The sequence below is a fragment of the Selaginella moellendorffii genome, unplaced genomic scaffold (assembly GCF_000143415.4).
Source record: "Selaginella moellendorffii unplaced genomic scaffold, v1.0 SELMOscaffold_70, whole genome shotgun sequence".
Lineage (NCBI taxonomy): Eukaryota > Viridiplantae > Streptophyta > Lycopodiopsida > Selaginellales > Selaginellaceae > Selaginella > Selaginella moellendorffii.
This window is the reverse complement of record NW_003314331.1, coordinates 362,935-381,857: the sequence shown is the minus strand read 5'-3', so window position 1 is coordinate 381,857 and position 18,923 is coordinate 362,935. Positions and strand designations below refer to the sequence as shown.

At 43.0% G+C, this 18,923-nt stretch overlaps 2 protein-coding genes across 2 annotated transcripts; both read right to left on the bottom strand.

Moving 5' to 3' along the window:
* Positions 1 to 7,894: 7,894 nt before the first annotated feature.
* On the bottom strand, positions 7,895 to 10,932 carry LOC9640327. Its single transcript, XM_024659779.1, has 5 exons — positions 10,210 to 10,932; positions 9,442 to 10,139; positions 9,267 to 9,341; positions 8,413 to 9,207; positions 7,895 to 8,345 (listed from the first exon to the last, which is right to left on the bottom strand). Exons 1-5 carry the CDS (start codon positions 10,283 to 10,285, stop codon positions 8,163 to 8,165), a joined length of 1,827 nt encoding a protein of 608 aa, XP_024515547.1. The 5' UTR covers positions 10,286 to 10,932; the 3' UTR covers positions 7,895 to 8,162.
* Positions 10,933 to 11,037: 105 nt separating this feature from the next.
* On the bottom strand, positions 11,038 to 13,129 carry LOC9640730 (putative RNA methyltransferase slr0064). The gene is made up of 5 exons (XM_024659759.1): positions 13,035 to 13,129; positions 12,681 to 12,962; positions 11,986 to 12,499; positions 11,664 to 11,926; positions 11,038 to 11,366 (listed from the first exon to the last, which is right to left on the bottom strand). Exons 1-5 carry the CDS (start codon positions 13,127 to 13,129, stop codon positions 11,144 to 11,146), a joined length of 1,377 nt encoding a protein of 458 aa, XP_024515527.1. The 3' UTR covers positions 11,038 to 11,143.
* Between the last annotated feature and the right edge of the window lie 5,794 nt (positions 13,130 to 18,923).

Genomic DNA, 18,923 nt, shown 5'->3' with positions numbered 1-18,923 from the left:
GGTTCTCACCTCGGCCTCGAATTTCTTGAGCCCTTGCTTTGCGCTCTCCAACCTTTTTACGGCAACCTGTTGCCATCTTGAAGAACTCCCGCAAAAACGGTGCTAAATCCTCCCCGACCAAGTTTAGTCTTGAAGTTGCTAGTGATCTCACACAGCTCCTCGTGCTCACAGTACCTGGGAGCGTTAGGAAACTCTGGCCGGAGTAATTCCCTACTCGGAGAGTTCTTCCCTGTCTCTTTTGGTGTGAAAGCTGTTGCTTTGTAAAACTTCCATACCGCGACCACCAAAACGATGGCTGCTCCAAAAACAATGGCAGCCGCAATGTCAGCCGATGACCTCAATTTCTTTCACCGGTCATATAGTTATGCTGAGTTCCACAATGTGAAAACCTCAGGCAACTCCACGCACCTGTGCAAGCTAAACAGCACTCCCCAGGCACGAACTCTTACACTGCTCAATCGACACGTTTGTTAAATCCTTGTATAGTCCACAGGATACTCCTCGAGCTCATTACTCATCTCGCGGGACAGATGCAATCTCCACTCGTCGTACAGAAGCGAGTTGTCCTCCACAACATCGCCGTAGACCCGGAGATCGCCGCTTGGAAGAAGCCCAAGAATCTGCTCTTAGTCGGCGGGAAAGTGAACGTGATCATGGAGCCATCCTTCTTGCGGTGGCAACTTACTACTTAGCGATCCATTGTTTATTGCAAGGAATCCAATCTCCTCTTTGGAAGCAGAGCTCACCCCAGAGGTGGAGAACTTCAGCGATACCCGGTCGTGTTCCACGAGGAGGCGAAAGTAGCCACGCGAAAAGTTATGCTTGGAGACGCTGCTCACAATCGATTGCCCGGGCAGGAGGCGCTGGCCGACGAGTGTATCGTGGGGATCTGCAAAGCTCTGCCATATCATCCATCTCGTTAGCGCTGCCATAGAGAACAAGATTGCGGGTCTCGAGGAGCTCCATCCCCACGACGCCCATGCCAGCGGTCTTGGATTCCCACGCGATGCTGTGGTTGCTATCTCGCAAGGAGCAGGTTTCCTCTAGCTCGAGGACGCAGTACATGAAGACTGGCCTGTTTGTGTTTGCTACCCAGCTTGCCTAGCGCCAGAGCCAATTTCTCTCACGCTATCGGGGCCTTGAACACCGAGAAGTAGACACTAGCAGTAGAACATGTCTTGCAATGAATTGAAGCGAACCCTGCTGCCAGATTGCGAGAAGGCTGGTAGAGCATGATGCTGCTTAAACCGAATTGCCACAAGGAATTTGTAGGAACTCTTGAGCACAGCGGGAAAAATGGAGAATTGATAGCCGGATCAAGAGATGCAATAAATTTAATTTTTACGGTTTTAGAATAGCAAATCCTACAATGCCAAAATATCTTTGAACAATCACTGGACTTCCCACTTCTTAAATACTTTTGGTTGTCCTGCACTGAGAATTCAGACCAAAAATAAAAAATCCTCCAAATGAATTTTAAATTTTTTGTTTCATATTTTTTTGATTGCTTCTTCCAGCATTTTCAACACAACCCCGATAGAAGGTCTTCGAAGCTGTTCTTGCTGGACGCACAGAAGTCCAACCCTTACCAACTCTTTGGCCTCTTCCAAATTAAAGTCCGGCACATTCAACAGCCCCGGATCCATGTTTCCAAGCAGCAATTCACTTCTTTCAAATGCTTTTACTTTCAAGATCCTGGAAGCTCCGTGGCTGATCACCGCGCTGGATGGTAGGGGCACCACCTTTCTTCCACTCACAAGCTCCAGCAAAACGATCCCAAAGCTGTAAACATCTGCCTTGTCCGTCACCCGGGAATGGAGCCACTCAGGAGCCATGTATCCGGGAGTTCCTCGCATCACCGTGTTGACAAAGATCTTCTCGTGATCACTCCTCTCGACCAGCCTTGCAAGTCCAAAGTCACAAATCTTGGCTCCAAAATCTGCATCAAGGAGGATGTTTTGTGGCTTGATGTCAAGGTGGAGGACCTGATCCTTGCATCCTCCGTGAAGATAATCCAGTCCACGAGCAATGTCCATGGCGATCTGAGATCTTATCTTCCACCTCAAAGCCTGCTGCTTTTTTGGATCATGACTGTGGATCTTACTGAAGAGCCACTTATCTAGCGAGAGATTTTCTACAAACTCGTATACCAGGTAATAGTGATGGTCGTCAGCTCCATAGCCTTGCAACTGAACTAGGTTTCGGTGATGGATGCTGCCAATGGTTCTCACCTCAGCCATGAACTGCTTGAGCCCTTGCCTTGCAGTCTCCAATCTCTTGACCGCAACCTTGCTGCCATCCTGGAGAACTCCCGCAAAAACAGTGCTAAATCCTCCCTGGCCAAGTTTGCTCTTGAAGTTGCCAGTGATCTCACACAGCTCCTCATACGCGTAACTCCTGGGAGCATTAGGAAACTCTGGCCGGACTTGTTCCATAATCGTCTGCTGAGACTTCTTGAAAGCTTTTGCATTCGGGAACTTCCATATCACCGCTACCACCACAACAATAACGGCTCCAAAAACACTGGCAACAGCAAAGTAAGTCAAAGACCATGATTTTTTTCTCTGATTGTTGGGTTTTGGAAAAGTCAAGTTCGTAGAATGCCGCAAGCCCATCTTCACAAACGCTGTGATGTTCTTAGACTTTCCATACATACCCGTAGAGTTCCACACGGTGAAAACCTCGAGCAATTCCACGCACCTGTGCGTGCTGAACAGCACTCCCTTGCAGCTACAGTTCCCCAGGCACGAATTTCTACACTCCTCAAGTGGCATGTCTGTAAAATCCTTGTACAACCCCACAGAGATCATCCCAGGAAATTCCTCGATCTCGCTGTTTTCCTCGCAGTTTTCCAAAGACTCTGGTGGTGGGCGATATAGCTTGCATCCAAGCTTGGGATTGCTAGGGTCCAAGTACGAGGAATAGCTGGGACAAATGCACTCTCCACTCGTTGTACACACGCCATACTCCCCACAAGATCCCGGGAACTTCCCGCAGGGCGAGTAGTCCTCCACAAAGTCGCTGATGATACTATACCCGGTTTCGACAAGAATATCTCCCTCGGAGGTGTATACCCGGAGATCGCCGCTAGGAAAGAGCCGCAAGAACCTGTTGTTAACTACGGATGATGCAGCCGGGAAAAGGATGGATTGGATCTCGGAGTTATCCTTCTTGCGGTGGCAACCTAGTGATCCATTGTCAATGGTGACGAATCCAATCTCTTCTCCATAAGCGCACCACTCGCCGTAGCTCACCCCGGAGGTGGAGAACTTGAGCGATACCCGGTCGGGCTCCACGAGGAGGCGAAAGTGGCCGCGAGAGAAGTTAAACTCGGAGACGCTACTCTCGAGAGATTCCCCAGGCTGGAGGCGTTGACCAATGGTGAGCGTGTCTTGGAGCTCTCCAAAGCTCTGCCAGATCGTTTGGTTGCCGCTGCCATAGAGAACCAGATTGCCCGTCTCGCGGAGCTCCATCCCCGCGACGCCCAGCCCAGCCGTGTTGGATTCCCACGCGATGGTGGCGTTGATATCTCGCAAGACCAAGTTTCCATCGAGCTGTAGCTCGAGGGTGCAGTACATGAAGACTGGCCGGTTTCTGTTTGCAACCCAGATTAAGTGAGCTTGGCTAGCGCTCGGGCCGAATTCAACGTCTCCCACACTACTGGGAGACTTGCTTAGCATGAGCACTGAGAAGTAAACACTAGGCCTAGCATTACACGCTTCGCAATTAATAAAAGCGAATCCGGCCGCTAGCTTGCGAGAAGGCTGATAAAGGATGATGGTGCCACTGGTGTCTAGATTGAATCTCCATGAGGAGTTTGTGGGAACTCTTGAACGAAAAACGTCGCCGTCACAATGGGCAAAGAATGTGAAATGGAGAATTAAGAGATGAAATGTGACTTGATTCATTTTGATCTTGATCTTTTTGGGATGCTTGAGGAAAAAGTTTATTTCAGCAATCACCGGACTTCCCAATGCAAAAATTTATTTGACTTTTTTGGATGTTTTTTGACTTTAGAGGTAAATTAAGAATGCAATCAATACCTTAATTGATAATAATGTCAGAAATTTAGTTTGATGATAAAGGTTTAAATATAAATTATAATTTCATATGCTTGTATTAGCTGTATTTGAATTTAACAGGCCAATTACTTTTTTTTACTTTATATAATAATAAGAAATTATATTCTGAGTTTTTCTATCTTTTTCAGCTATTCAAAATAAAGGCTTACTAATCTACATGGAATTTTACGAATTCAAGAAGCTGAGCTTAAAAAATGTCCTGCCTTTTGCAATTCCTAAATAGTTGACAAGTAGATTCATAGACAAAAATTATAAAAACACTAAACAAGCTTGTGTTTGGTTCTCATTGTATCCCCATATTCTTAGTATGACTTGGGATAAAAAAGAACACTCCGTGCTATTGGCCTGAGCATTGTTGAGGTACTTAGCCTTTAGACGATGTTTGTTGCCCAAATATTCTGTAGACATTTACAAAAGAATTTGCTCTAATCAAGCGACTTCCTAAATATTAATTAGGATAGAGATTTGCTCTAATCGGCTATAGCTTTTGAGAAGTTGTTTAGGCACATGTTTTTTCTGGGTTTGACATGTTCAAGAACGGTGGCAGAAGAATCTCCCAGTAACTACATAAATATCCAGCACACGTGTCAGCATAGCAGATGCCAGGACACAGGTGGCCTCGTCTCATTAGTCCACGCCTCAACTTCAAGTCGGCCCGCCCTTGTATATAAGCCCGACTAAACTGAAGGACACTTCCCTTGTACGCGCTGGTGGGATTCATTTTTTTTCTTTCCTAGCAAGCAAAGAAGGGGATTTTTGTGGAGTCGAATCATAAATCTCGGCACGTGTTTTGGGTATTTCCAGTCAGTCGAGAAAGGTAGAGTCCTTTGCATTCTTCCCGTTAAGTTCTCTATCGATACTCAAAATCAAGGATGGGAAGGTCACCGCTTGAACGGAAACAAGCAGACATGGATATGGCCAAAGCCCTCGCGCCAGTCTTTGGAATAGCAGCTGCGACAGCGATCACGTTATTCTCGACACTCAAAGAATCGCAGGTACACTCTTTTGGTTTTTCTCTCCTCTTTTGATTGATCATTAGCTGGATCGATTGCTGCAGAACGAAAGAATCGAGATCGAGGATGAAGGAGAGCTCCAAATCTCGACCAGCGACGTCTCCAATCCAGACACCAAGACCACTGGGCACAGCAACTTGCCTCTCCAGTGACAAGAAAAGAGAAAAAGAGAGCAGTTATTTTTTCACTGACCGGGGAGTGATCCCGTGAATGGATCGATGGATTTTTATCTCACTTTCGATTACTTTTTCTTGTACAATCTTCGCCAAAGTCAATCGAAACTCTTTCTTCTCACCTTACTTTAGAGACAACAGCCTTTAAAAGCTTTTTCTTTTAGTACCTTTTTTGTGTCGGAAGTTACCCCAAGAACATTACGACAACACACCTGGTCGAAGACGTGTCACAACTTCTCTCTGCTCTAATTCTTTCTTTCCTCGTTACCTCTTGAAGAACGGCAAAGTCTTGTTTAATTCTTCCTTATTCTTCCTCCATCCATGCCTGTACACGACATCTTCCAGCCAAAACGAAAAAAACCTCTAAAACTCCGAGAGTGATCGACTCCTGTGACTGCCATCCTTCTTTGCGTTGTCACCAATTATCATCCCACGAGTCTCGACGCAAGAACATTGTTGGCGGCGCGGACTTCGCCGTCGGACGAGCTGATTCAAGCCGAAAGCCCGTTGATTCCTCCGCTAGATCGAAGCACGGCATTCTGGAGCCTGTTATGTATCCGGCTCAGAGCGGAGCTACTCACGGCGGAGCGATCTCAAAACTCACCGCGATTCATAAACGCTGTATATGACGAGCAGGATCATCAGCTCGAAGCCTTTGACAAAGTAACTTCTTGAGTAGAGCCTATAGCTATCAGGGTGCCTCACCACGAATTCGCAACCTGTAGCTCTGTACTTGGCTGTACTCGGCACCCCTTTGAAAGATGGTACGTCCATAGTAGTGAACTTTGGAGCCCAAAGAGAATGTGAAGAACAGAGGCGAGCTATAGCTGCACGGCAATGAAGTCCATACGGAAACCACGATCGAGTCCAGACCTCCACCCTAAGTGGTTTCCCCTTTCTCAGGTAGTCATTGTTACAGTATATGTTTTCTTGTACTAGCACTCAGTGGACTTGAGAGGTCTTTTGTCAGGGCAGCACAGCCTGATACTGCACTCCAATCAGGTTTGGCTTCGCAGTAGTTGATCAGTTGGAAATATGGTGCTGAAGTAATATCATGTACTGTAGAAGGACAACATTAGGAAGAAATCAAAGCGGTTGGCCTAAGCCCTGCTTAAAGTCTGTTCACCGTTCCCGTTTGCCACTTGGGCCTCAAATATTGATAGTCCTACATCACGACCATTGCCCACTTGAATATATTTGATGCGTCGTAGAGTTAAAACCTGGTTCAGCTTGGAACATTACCGGCAAAAATATCCCTGCTCAAATTGATCCCCTTACTAACTCCTCTTATAATATGAAAAATCCTATCAAACACATCTGGACTCTGTATTGCGAAGTTAGGTTCACGGTCTTTTAAAAGTACTTTAGAGTAGCTGTCCATTGGCAACAAAAATTGATTCTTGATTTGACATTACTCACAATATGTCTAGAAAGTTTATTCTATTCAAAATTGTACCTTCCAGTGAAAATGTGCTTTTGCACTCCTAGAATGGTAGGGAATCTAATTCCTCTTGAGTTCCTCTAAAATATTATAAAAACACTTTTTGTTTCTCATTGTATTCCTCGTGTTCTTAGTATATCTTGGGATAAGAACACTACTGTGCTATTTAGACAATGCTGCCCAAAGTAAAACAATCAAAGTATAACTTCCTAGATTTTAATTGCTCTAATGTTAAAATATTAGCTGTTTTGTTTTTCTCTGCGTTTGACATGTTCAAAACGGTGGTAGAAGAATCTTCCCCAGTAGCCGCATAAATATCAAACACGTGTCAGCATCGCAGATGCACAGGTGGCCTCGTCTCATTCACCCTTCAAGTCGGCCCGCGCTTGTATATATAAAGCCCGACTAAACTGAAAAACACTTCTCTTGTACGTGCTGGATTTCATTGTTTCTCTCTCCTGCAAGCAAATAAGGGGACTCTTGTGGAGTCGAATCATAAGTCTCGTCGCTCATCGATCGATCGAGCTCGTGTTTTGGGCATTTCCAGTCAGTCGAGAAAGGTATCTTCTTCCCGTTAAGTTATCGATCGATACTCAAAATCCAGGATGATAAGGTCACCGCTTGAACAGAAACAAGCAGACATGGACATGGCCAAAGCCATCGCGCCAGTCTTTGGAATAGCAGCTGCGACAGCGATCACATTATTCTCGTCACTCAAAGAATCGCAGGTACACTCTTTTGGTTTTTCTCTCCTATCGTATCGTTTGATCTTTAGCTGGATCGATCGCTGCAGAACGAAAGAATCGAGATCGAGGATGAAGGAGAACTCCAAATCTCGACCAGCGACGTCTCCAACCCTGACACCAAGAGCACTGGCCATAGCAACTTGCCACTCGAGTGACTAGAAAAAGAGAAAAAGAGAAAAGAGAGGAGTTCCTTTTTCACTGACCCGGGAGTGATCCCGTGAATGGATCGATGGATTTGATCTCACTTTCGATTACTTGTACAATCTTCGCCAAAGTCAATCGAAACTCTTTCTTCTCACCTTTTTTTGGGTACCTTTTAGAGACTTTTCTTTTTTGGTACAAGTTAACCCAAAAACATAAAACTCTGCTCATCTTTTTGAGATCTTTTATAGAGACAAAAAACATGAAGTTACCCAAGAACATTACGACAACACTGCTATGACTTGGAACACTTCCTCGGATTATAGTAATAAAAAAATTTTCTTTGCTTCCAGAGTGGTCAAAGACATCCCACAACTTCTCTCTTCTCTCACTTTTTCTTTCCTCGTTACCTCTTGAAGAACGGCAAATCCTTGTTTAATTTTTCCTTCTTCCATGCCTGTACACGACATCTTCCAGCCAAAACAAAAAAAAAACCTTTAGAACTCCGAGAGTGATCGACTCCTCCTCCGTGTGACTGCCATCCTTCTTTGCGTTGTCACCAATTATCATCCCACGAGTCTCGACGCGAGAACATTGTTGGCGGCGCGGACTTCGCCGTCGGACTCCGAGTCGGACGAGCTGATTCCAGCCGAGACCCCGTTGATTCCTCCGCTAGATCGAAGCACGGCATTCTGGAGCCTGTTATGTATCCGGCTGCTCAGAGGGGAGCTACTCATCGACCTCATATGCTGCAAACAAAGAGAGCAAACTTCCAGAGTTAGAACAACGAAAACAACTCGAAAACACCAGCTTTACCTCTCGATAAAACGCACTAATCTCCTCCTCGGTCAGCCCCTCTCCTCCCTCGGCGTCGCCGTCCTCCTCCCACCCGAGCGATCTCAAAAATGCCGCTTCCTCCTCCTCGGAGCCACCAACAACGTCCTTGATCGAGTGCTCGCTCTTCACGCCATTGGCAGCATTGTCGTCGTTATCGAGATAAGCGGTGGGAGCCGCGTGGTGGCGGCGATGATCCACCTCCGCCACCGGCGGACTTTCACCACCATCCTGCGTCTCATCTTCCAGTTCCCTGTCACCGCCATTCCCGGCACCACCACCGCCGCCGTTGGAGTCGCCACTGCTGCTCTTCTCCTCCGGCTTGCTACTGCTTCCTCCTGCGCCGGCGGCCTTCCTCCGGATAGCGTTGTAAAAGTCGCTTCGGTTCTGAGCCTGTGCCTGGAGCCTCTTGTCTTCGGTGACGCCGTTCTCTTTGCTGCTTCGAGCTCGGCTTGCGTCGGCTCCCCCGGCGCTGGCGGAGAGCGGAGGTATCGGGACGGCCCGGCGATCTAGCAGCTGCTTCAGCTTGCGAGGAGCAGTGGAGTTCGCGCCGGCAGTTGGAGTTCTGCCAACTGAGCTCGCGGCTGGAGCGGTCTCTGGAATCGCCACCCCGGGCTTGAGGACGTGAAGCTTGCTCTGGGGAGTCTTTGGAGTTTCGACGCGTATCGGAGGAGGTTGTCTAAGCATCGGGCTGCTCGGAGCTTGAGTGATCTTTGGTGTGCTAGGGGACACCAGGCTGGTCAGCTTTGGCTTGGCTTTGTCCCGAGAGTTGAGAGCCTGCAAAGAGTAAATCCCGTTAGAAGAGCGAGGAAAAAAATAAAAAAGGTTTCATTTACCGTCTTTGGAATCATCGGCACAAGCTGCCTGGACTGTTTAAGAGCCAGTTCTTCCAGCCTGTTTTCTGTAGATAGCTGCAACTCAAAAAAGTGACAAGCAATTAGAAAAAGAAAGAAAAAACTAAAAAGAAAAGAAAGGAAAAGAAAATACCGAAAAGCAAAAAAGAATACATACCTGTGGTGGAGTTCTGACTCGAGGAGGATTGTGAGCTAGAGCTTCAGCCATCTTTGGCGTCCCGGACGTAGCACTGGGAGCGACGCCGTTGGGCTCCACGAGGCTGGAGCGACTATCCGAGTCCAGACCAACACCGGTCCGAGAGTGTTGCCAAAGGTGACGGGGGCTCAACACGGACACATTGCCGAGGCTCGAGTAAACCTTCTCCTGAGTACCAAGCGATGGAAAATGCCGCTCAAAGGCAGCCTTTGGTACGGGGCCTGCGAGTTTGATGCTGCTGCTGCTGCTGCTACTGCTATCGCTAACAAACCTCTTCTCTCCATTCTCCGCTAGCCTACCAGAATTCCCTACAGTGTGTGGACGTCGAAGTGGAAACTCTTGATCTAGTACCCTGCCCGGTCCGGGCCAGCGACCATTTGCACGATCATCCCTGTCCTTCCCGTCGCTCAAAAAACTAGTCGCTGCTCTCTCCCTATCCCTCTCCCTCTCCCTATCCGAATCCCAATCACCTCGATGGTGGTCAGCTCGATACGACGATGGCGTCCGAGAAAAGTTGGGATAGACACGGCTACCAGTGTAAGAATCCTTGTCGACTTGGTGACGCTCTGGAATGGTTATTCTTCTCGGTGGTACGTACGCAGAGTAGCGTGGAGACTCTTGTTCGCTATGCTGTGATAATCTTTGCCTAGGACCGTCATCTACACAGAAATAAAAAAAGAAGAAAAGCGTTAGAACGTTTCCATCTTTCTCTTAAGTCGGTATAGCTACCTTGGTGATGCGCCGAGGAGCCACTTCCAACACCCTTGAGCCATTCTGGCACCAGAGATGGCTCAGTTCTTTCCATGCCTAGAACAGACCATTATAGGCTTTCTTCCAATGCCCGGGCGAAAACCTCCCAAAAGATTCACCCTAGCGCCAGGAATTCACCACTGGCATTGCTCCATCGAGCCCGACCCAGCGAGCAAATCCTCCTAGCCCTGCCAGAGACCCAATCCATCAATCGCCGCGGAGAAATTCCCTCCCATGGAGCGAAAATCTCCCCTGGAAAAAATTTCCCCCTGCCCTGCCTGTGCCTAAATTCCTTCCCCCTGCTCAAATTCCCCAAGACTCTCCCGAGAAGAATCGCTGGGCTCGTCCCCAAGAGCCAGCGCCGCTGTTCTACCAAGAGAACGAAGAGAAAAAAAAAAGAAAGAAAAAGACAAAAGAAAGAGGGAAAGATCTCACACCAAGAGTGGAAAGAAGGGGAAATTTTTTTCGAAAGAACACGAATTCTCCTGGCGCTGGATGCTCGCTCAAACCGCTGCGTCGTTGCCGGCGCTCACAAACCCTCCCTTCCTCCGGGGACGAAGCCACTAGGTCAAAAACCCTAATTTAGGTCGCCCCAAATGGATGGAATCGTCACCTAGATCGGCTATGGAGGAGATAGATCGAGCGATTGATCCCAGCGCGCAAGCATCCCGGAAGAAGAACACCACAGCTTTTCGAGCCAATGCGTTCTTCTTTCTTTTGTGTTCTTTTCAGGTGTATGGCTCAAAATGACGATCCAAATTTAGCGGAAAAACAGTGTACGGTAAGAAACCGAATAATCCCCAGGCATATTCAAAGATTCGCTCTATATAACAAAGCTGTACACGCAAGCGGCAGCCACATGACGTGTCAATCTCCCAGATGGACACGTGTCAACACGTTTCTGGGGAACGTGTCAAGTGCTCTGTGGCGCAGCCTGATCCTTGCGCTTTTTTGGAAGAATGTAATAGCGGCACAGTCGAAAATGGAGGCCTTGGATTTTAATCGGCCAATTGACGTCCGCCTTTAGCCTCATGTTGCTCGCGAGAAGGCGACTGCCACTCAAGACGTAGGCATCGGTTTCACGACAGTGGCGCCTCAAAAATCTGCCCAGCTCCGAAAACGTTGGAACCAAAGTCCTGCAAGAAGGTAAAAAAAAAAATTAAAAAAAAAAATGAAGTGAGCTCGCGGAAAGAGGGAATTATCGGAAGAGATCAATCTCGAGAGAAAAGAAAAGGACCAAACATCGAATTCAGAGCAAGGAAGAAAAAATAAAGAAAAAAATGGTGGACTAGAAGGAAAGATGAAGGACGAAAGAAAAAAAAAAGAAAACTAGAAGGAAAGATGGACGAAAGGAGGAAAAAAAAAGAAAAAAAAAAGATAAAGGAGCTTTGCCTGGAAAAAGAAAAAAAGAATAAAGGAAAGCTTTCACTTACGTCGTTCTTTCTTTGCTTTCCCACGGAGGATTGACCACCACCAGCGATGGACGGGTTGGAGGCTCGTACTGCACAAAGTCTTGACTGCTAAGTTGGAGCAAGTGTGCAACTCCAGCACGCTCCGCGGCTCGAGCACACGCCGAGATCACTTTTTGATCCCTGTCGTTCCCCAAAAACTTGTGACTAGATGGGACCGCGAGCATGGCAGCTGAAGCTCTGGCGCGGCACTCTTGCCAGAGTTCCTCGTCAAAGTCATGCCAGTCCTAGACATGTCGAAGATAGAACTTAACTTCCAAAGGAACTACGATGATGAAAAACGAACCGTGAAAGGCCAGCTTTTGCGTAGGAGCCCCGGAGCAGTGTTGGAAGACATGAGAGCTGCCTCGATCAGGAGCGTTCCGCAACCACACATTGGATCCAGCAGCACGGTTGGAGCGTTTCGATTGATCTCTCCAAATCCTGGGACTGCATAGTTCCACCCGGCCAGTGTCAAAACTCCTGCGGCGATCTCTCCAGGCAAGCTTGTCTTGTCCAGGACTTCTTTGTAGCTTCTTTCACCGAGGTTCGAGCTCATGTCTCTGTAGAGCCTGGCCTTGTCCTTGTGTATGAGTAAAAAGAGTGGAACTTCAGCTGGTTCCTTGAGATGAGGCTCGAGTACGTCGGGATTAAACTCCAAGTCGAGAGCATCATTGATGGCAGCGTTGGCTTTTCTTGGAGCGTACAAGGACACAGACCTCCTCGTACAGTCCCGGACCCTACATTCCACTGAAAAACTCCGGAACCTTTTGTGACCGTCGTCATTGTTCGCAAGAAATCTTTTCCAATGCACTGCATATCTGATTTAAACAAGAGAAAAAACGTTTGGTTGGAACTTTGAATGGCAGGCTTAGCAACCAGAAAGCAAAAGGAAGATGTATCTCAAACACGAAACAAAATCTCCATAGAAAAGAATAAAGCTTGTATCCATGAAAGCAAACAGAGGAAGAAAGAAGAAAATAAAAAGCGTTTGAGCATTACCTCACAAATTGATAAACTGGATCAATCCCGATTGCATCGGCCCATGGAAGATTGGCGCTGGCAATGAGATGCATCACCCTCGATCCGCAGCGCAACCAGAGAATGGCATTGAATGCCACAATCCAAGTCCCAGAGAAGAACACGGCGCCGCCACTCTCCGCGATTGCCACATTCGCGGCTCGTATGGCCGGGGCCTGGAGCTCGGCTGCTACCACAGCCTCCAGCCCTGGCGCGCATGTCGCAAGGAAGCTCAAAATCTTCCGCGGAGGAGCCACTGGATCGCTGCGCCACAGGAACAAGGAGTAAGCTCACGATCTCGCGACCCTAGAACGTGAAACCCTAGCGCCTTCTTACCTGAGACGAGAAGCCCTTGGTTTGCCCTCGAGGACTACCCTTGCTTGGGCGCCATTCTCCTTCCAATACGAAGGATAACGTCCAGTAATAAGCATTAAGATTTAACGGCAGTATATAAAGTCAATAAAACTTATTTGACTTTTGAAGCTCGGGTCAAAGATTTTTATGGAGTTCATCGATACATTGGAGAGGATTTTGAGCTTTTTGGGCCTGGCCACACTGTTAAGTTGCTCTGTGGTTTGTAAGTCGTGGATCATCAACTTCGCAACGTTTCACCACCTGTTGCTTATTGAATTCCTTCATCACCTTGAATTGCTTCGCTCTTGCGTCCATTTGGTCAGCAGCCAGCAAGTTACCATCTCGGAGAGCTCCAACAAGAGTGTGGCTGCTTGATTTCTTCCTTTGCCCGCTACTACCACTTGCAGCCTACATCATACTAGTAGTGCCAGCCAATATCTCGTCTTCCTGATCATTTGGAACATGAGCTTGATGATCAGAATCAGTGAGGTGGCAAGGAGCAACAGTACCACAGTCAGAGAGGAAGGCATCCATTGCTTCAAACATGTCCATTGTTGTCTTGTTGTCTGAAGCTTCAATGCAACTATTTTTCCCATGCAAGCGTGAAGAAGTTTGCAGCACCTGTTTTCTGATTGTGGTCCTTGATCTGCTTATACATCCCCTTGAGGCTCTCCCACTTCTGCTTGCAACCATCATCATCATGCTCTATGCAAGTCTTCTCCATCTTCTCTACAAACTGCTGCCACTGAGCATTCAAGGGGAAATTTCCTTTCTCCCATCGAGTCATAACCCTCTACTCTGCATGCTCCACAGCTTTGAGCTCAATTAAAGTCATGGCTTCTCCTCTTGTTCAATTGGGAGCATGTTTCTTCCTTGATGCCGATTCTGTGAGCTCCTTCTCATCCTCTTGTTCTTCCTCATACTCTTCCCCTGGATCTTGGCCGAGCTCCTTTTTCAGAGCTCACTCAAATCCCCAAGATCTTGAAAACTAGAATGCCTTTAAAACTAGAACTAGAAATAAAAACTCTCCCCCTGGAACTAAAACTGGAAGTAAAAGCAGTGAGAGTGGTGCCAAAGATTGGAGTCTTGGTGAAGGCCCAAATCAATAATCCACTCATGGATGTATGCAGGCTGAGAGGATCTCAATGAGGGTCATATGATTGGGAGGAATTCCATTGGCTTGCAAGGGTCATTTGCTGCAAGTGTATGAGAGCCATGTACATTGCAACTGTGTTGCATGTGGGTAGAGGATCTGTGGTTATGGCTAAAAGCCACTCCAGTCATGTGGTAAGTTCTCCCCTTTGGAGCATCTAGCATAGAGTTCTAGGGGCGAAAATGGGAATTTCTTTTCTCTCTTGTTCCTCACTCCATCCATCCCTAGCCAGGGCAGAGCTCTCTTCAACACAGCCCTCACAAGCACCTCCACTGCCACACCCAACATGACTGTCACACTTAATTGCCAAATCTAGCACCACAACTGTCTCATTCACTTAAGTTAAATAATCTAAATATTGTCACATAATTTCAACATGCCAATCATAAATTTTATGATATGTATGGTTTATGTAATATTTGTGCAAAAGTGTTTTGAAGTCATTCTATGCTCGTTTACTCTTATTTAGGAGTTTGGCTTCATCCCTTCATTTAATGGCCCAAAGCCTTGAAACTCTATTATTTTTGGACATATGCCATGTCATATGGAAGGTTTAAATTCCACTTCATGGTTATTTTATGGTAAATCATTATAAGATAAAGGGTGAAAACCACATGCATTACAACAACCTATAGATCAGACTATTTTTTTGAATTTATGAGAGGTTCTTGCAAATAAATCAAAAACTTATCCAATCACAACCCATGAATTGGACTATTTCTCTAAAATATAAAAGGTTCTTGCAAAAAAATCAAAAACTTATTAATGTTGAACATTTTGTGTTATTGCTCCAATTCTAGAATGATGCATTGATGATAAGTGTAGCATGAGCAACAAAAGGAGCTATCTACTTAAAGCATACAATTGAAAGAAGAGGTCAAAAGTTCTTTTGTATGATGATGATGTTGTGCTTGAGTTTGAGCAAAGATTAATCACTCAAATTTATACTACTAAATTCAATTTTTAAAACATTGGTATATTGGGCTTGAGAAATGTTTATTGAATATAAAAGAGATTGAGAATGTAGTTAATAGGAGCTTCTATTGTTTCTCCTCACTCATAAGGGACAAAATTAAAATTCTTTTAGAAATTGTGTGTAGTGCTAATTTCTAATTTAAGTTTAGTCATTAATTAGAGATTTAAGCAATAGGTTTTTGCTTAAACTCAAGCATAACATCATCATTATGCAAAAGAACTTCTAACCTCCCATTTGTACTCTTTTAATAGATTATTTCTCTTGTTGTTAGTGTTGTTCATTGCCATGCATATTTTAAAGATAAAGAATTGATAGACATTGGATTAGGTTTTTAAATGGTAAAAAATATAACTATTATGCTATTAGCCCTTATATAGAAATATCATATCAAAGATAACAATTTTTTTTTTAATATCAAGTTGATAGCTTGTTACAATGGCTAATGTAAAAAATTCCTCAAATTGGTTTTAGAAAGTGGAAATAATTAATTTCCTAGTTGAGCTATGGGGATCATTTAGAAGCTCACTTGTGATTATTTTTACCTAAATAAAATTACTCTTACATAATAAATCAACAAAAATTTGTATTAATTATAAAGGTTTACCTTGAGAAAACATTTATATTGAATTAATCACCGATGATGAGCTTATTTAAGGTGATCTTCCTATGCCACATTAGCAAAGAGAATGACAAGAGTTTTTTCTTGTTAACTTAAATTGTATGTTTATTGATCATTGTTTTATATAAAGCAACTACATTCTCAAATCTTACCTCACAAGAAAGAATAATTATAACTATGGAAATAGACAAAAATAGTTTCATCCATCATTAAATTCTTTGTGCTTTTTTACACTATTTCCCATGTTTGGGAGGTCATTTTTGTACCTTAGGAATGTCTGTTATATTTGTCATGACTAAATGTAAAATGCAAGTCATATAAAGTTTATTTGATCAGTGCAATATACCACCATAAGTTTTAGGTCGAGAGTGATGTAATATATAATATATATCTATATATCAAGTTTTTTATGTTAATAAGATTTGGATGATCATATTTAGCCCTAACAACCTTATGTCAAAAGAAATGAAGTGTATAGAAATTAGCATTAATGTAATTAAAGTAAGCATAACTAAAGTAGGCCTTCTTGGCTATAATGTTATTTACTCTATATGCAATTTAAATACGTCCTCCACCTTTAACTACCCCATAGCTTTCAACTACACTATGCACTGCCTTTAACCACCCTATTATTAGTGGTGGTTGACATTAGGTTAGGTTAGGTTTGGTGGGGGGGCAAAAAATATCTTTACATATCTACGTATAATTGAAGTAAGTTGTCCAATTTTAAATACTCCTCTACCATTTTCAATTATATTAAATTTTGCACTTCCTACTTTAGTAGTTACCCCTTCACTTACTCTTACTAAAAGTGCTGGCAATCAGTTTGTAAAAGATAGTAAGCATGCCCATGGTGCCACTAACCCTTATGCCGAAATATTTTAAACCTAGGTAAAGAACACAACAAAAGTAACTCAATCTTAAAAAAAATTACTATATGTTGATAAAGATTTTTAAACCTTTAAAAAGTATCAATCTCAATAATGATTGTTTTATACTTTTGAATTATAAGAAATTTGAGAAGAAGTATGGAATTTTGTTTGTGCACATTCACCATCATATCAGCCACATAAAGGTTTCTTCTAAAATCAAATGAATAGATTATTATAGTGGCCATTATAAGTAACCCATCTTGATTTAAAGAAAAATTGAATTTTTTAGCTTGACCATAAGGATTATTTAAGAGTATACATATAATAAAGTTTTCCTGAATCAAATCATATATGAATTTTTAACATTTATTTACATAACAAATGAATTGAACTCTTTACTCATCTTAAAGGTTTTTTTACCTTAAAAAAGCATTAGTATGGAAAATGGAGTAAATTTTTGATTTTCTTTGTTTTTGTTAACAAAAAGAATTATAAGAACTTGCTTGATAACTCAAACCACACACTTATCAATCCTCATTCTAGATCGAATAACCACATTCTCGAATTTTACCTTATAAAAAGAAATAATTGTAACTATAGAAATAAAATAAAAAAGTAGACTTATCAATTATTGAGCTCCTCACGCTCTTTTGGCTGCTTCTTACGCTTGGAAGGTTATTCTTATACCTTATGATTTCTTGTTATATCTATCATGACCATGTATGAATGTAAAAGTTATAAAAGATTTAATTAATCAATGCAATATAACTCTCTAAATTTTGGGTCGAAAATGAATGATGCAATATATACAATAAAATTTTGTGTGGTTAATAACTAACCATTCCTTTTGATGTTAGTAATATTTGAGTGATTACTCTATATTGTATTTGCCTTTAATAGCCTTGTGTCAAAATAAATAAAGTGTTTAGATATTGGCCTTGATGTAGTTGGAGTAGGTAGTGCTAAATTAAACTTTGCCAACCTTTATACTCCACCTCTTCTAAGTGTGGTTCGAATAGATTCTCTATCTTTAATCAACCCTATTTTTCTAAGTACATTAGCCTTTACACTTTTTTTCTATTGGTGATGGTTCTTTTATGTGCAATTAGAGTAGGTTCTTTAACTCTAACTTCTTCTTCCATTTATAAATGATTGTCACCACTAATAGCAAAAGCAAGTGGAGGGGAAAGTGGAGTAGAATGTGGATAATATAGTAAAATGTGATATAGCAAGCATGACCATAGTGCAATTAGCCTTTATGCTAAAACATTTAAGACCTACATAAAGAATATATTGAAGATAATTTGGCCTTAAGAAAATTGTTGTATAATGAAGATTTTTAGGTTTTTATGAAATGTCATACTTTATACTTTGAGATGGTAATAATTCTAAGTAGAAGTATTGAGCATTGCATATGCACCTTTACTGTCATATTAAGTATATAAAAATTTCTTTCAACATTTGATAACTTTTTGTATAGCAACTACAAGTAATTCCCTACCTTGGTTTTAGAAAGTGAAAGTGATTAGTTTATTAACTTATCTATGAGGATTATTTTGGAGCTTATCTATAATGATTTTTCCCTAAATAAAATTGTATATGAACCTTTACTTTGAATCAACTAAACTCCTTATTAATTACAAAAGATCTTTACTTTGAGAAAGCATTTACATTGGGATGAACTTGTTTATAATAAAGTTTTAACCATAAAGTTTTATACCACTTTCAACTACACTAGTGGTTAAAGGTTATCTCAAAACTTTTTCACAGCCATCTAGATTAAAAAATCTACACTCTAAATTCACTGCCTTGAAAGTCACACATTCAAAAATGCCCACAATTCCATCTTGAAATACAAGCAGCCTCTCAAGTTTACAATCGTTAGGCAATTCCATTAAAACATTCTACTCCTTTACACTCAAATTTTATTTTCTTATTGTCATATTTGACCCTTTTAATAAAGAGAATTGCAAAAGTTTTACTCAAATCCTTGCTTTAAATCAAGCAACCACATTCTAAAATCTTGCCTCACAAGAGGAAAAAATTGCAACCATGGAAGTAAAAAAGAAAAAAAAAAAAAAAGCCCACCCATCAGTAAATTTTTTGTGTTCTTTTGTATTACTTCCCATACTTAAGAAGTTGCTCTTATGCCTAGTATTGCCCTATCATAACTAAGTATGAATGCAAAAGTTATAAAAAAAAAATTTTAATCAATGCAATATAACTCTCTAGATTTTATATTAAAAGGGGA

Bases quoted from the DNA above. Each gene is read 5' to 3' on its own strand.
- LOC9640730 (XM_024659759.1), bottom strand. From the start codon at position 13,129: ATGCTTATTACTGGACGTTATCCTTCGTATTGGAAGGAGAATGGCGCC. The intron at 12,963-13,034 runs GTAAGAAGGCGC...CCTGTGGCGCAG, and splicing joins CCAAGGGCTTCTCGTCTCAG to CGATCCAGTGGCTCCTCCGC. The intron at 12,500-12,680 runs GTAATGCTCAAA...TGTTTAAATCAG, and splicing joins CCAGTTTATCAATTTGTGAG to ATATGCAGTGCATTGGAAAA.
- LOC9640327 (XM_024659779.1), bottom strand. From the start codon at position 10,285: ATGGAAAGAACTGAGCCATCTCTGGTGCCAGAATGGCTCAAGGGTGTT. The intron at 9,208-9,266 runs GTAAATGAAACC...TACTCTTTGCAG, and splicing joins TGCCGATGATTCCAAAGACG to GCTCTCAACTCTCGGGACAA. The intron at 8,346-8,412 runs GTAAAGCTGGTG...CTTTGTTTGCAG, and splicing joins TTAGTGCGTTTTATCGAGAG to CATATGAGGTCGATGAGTAG.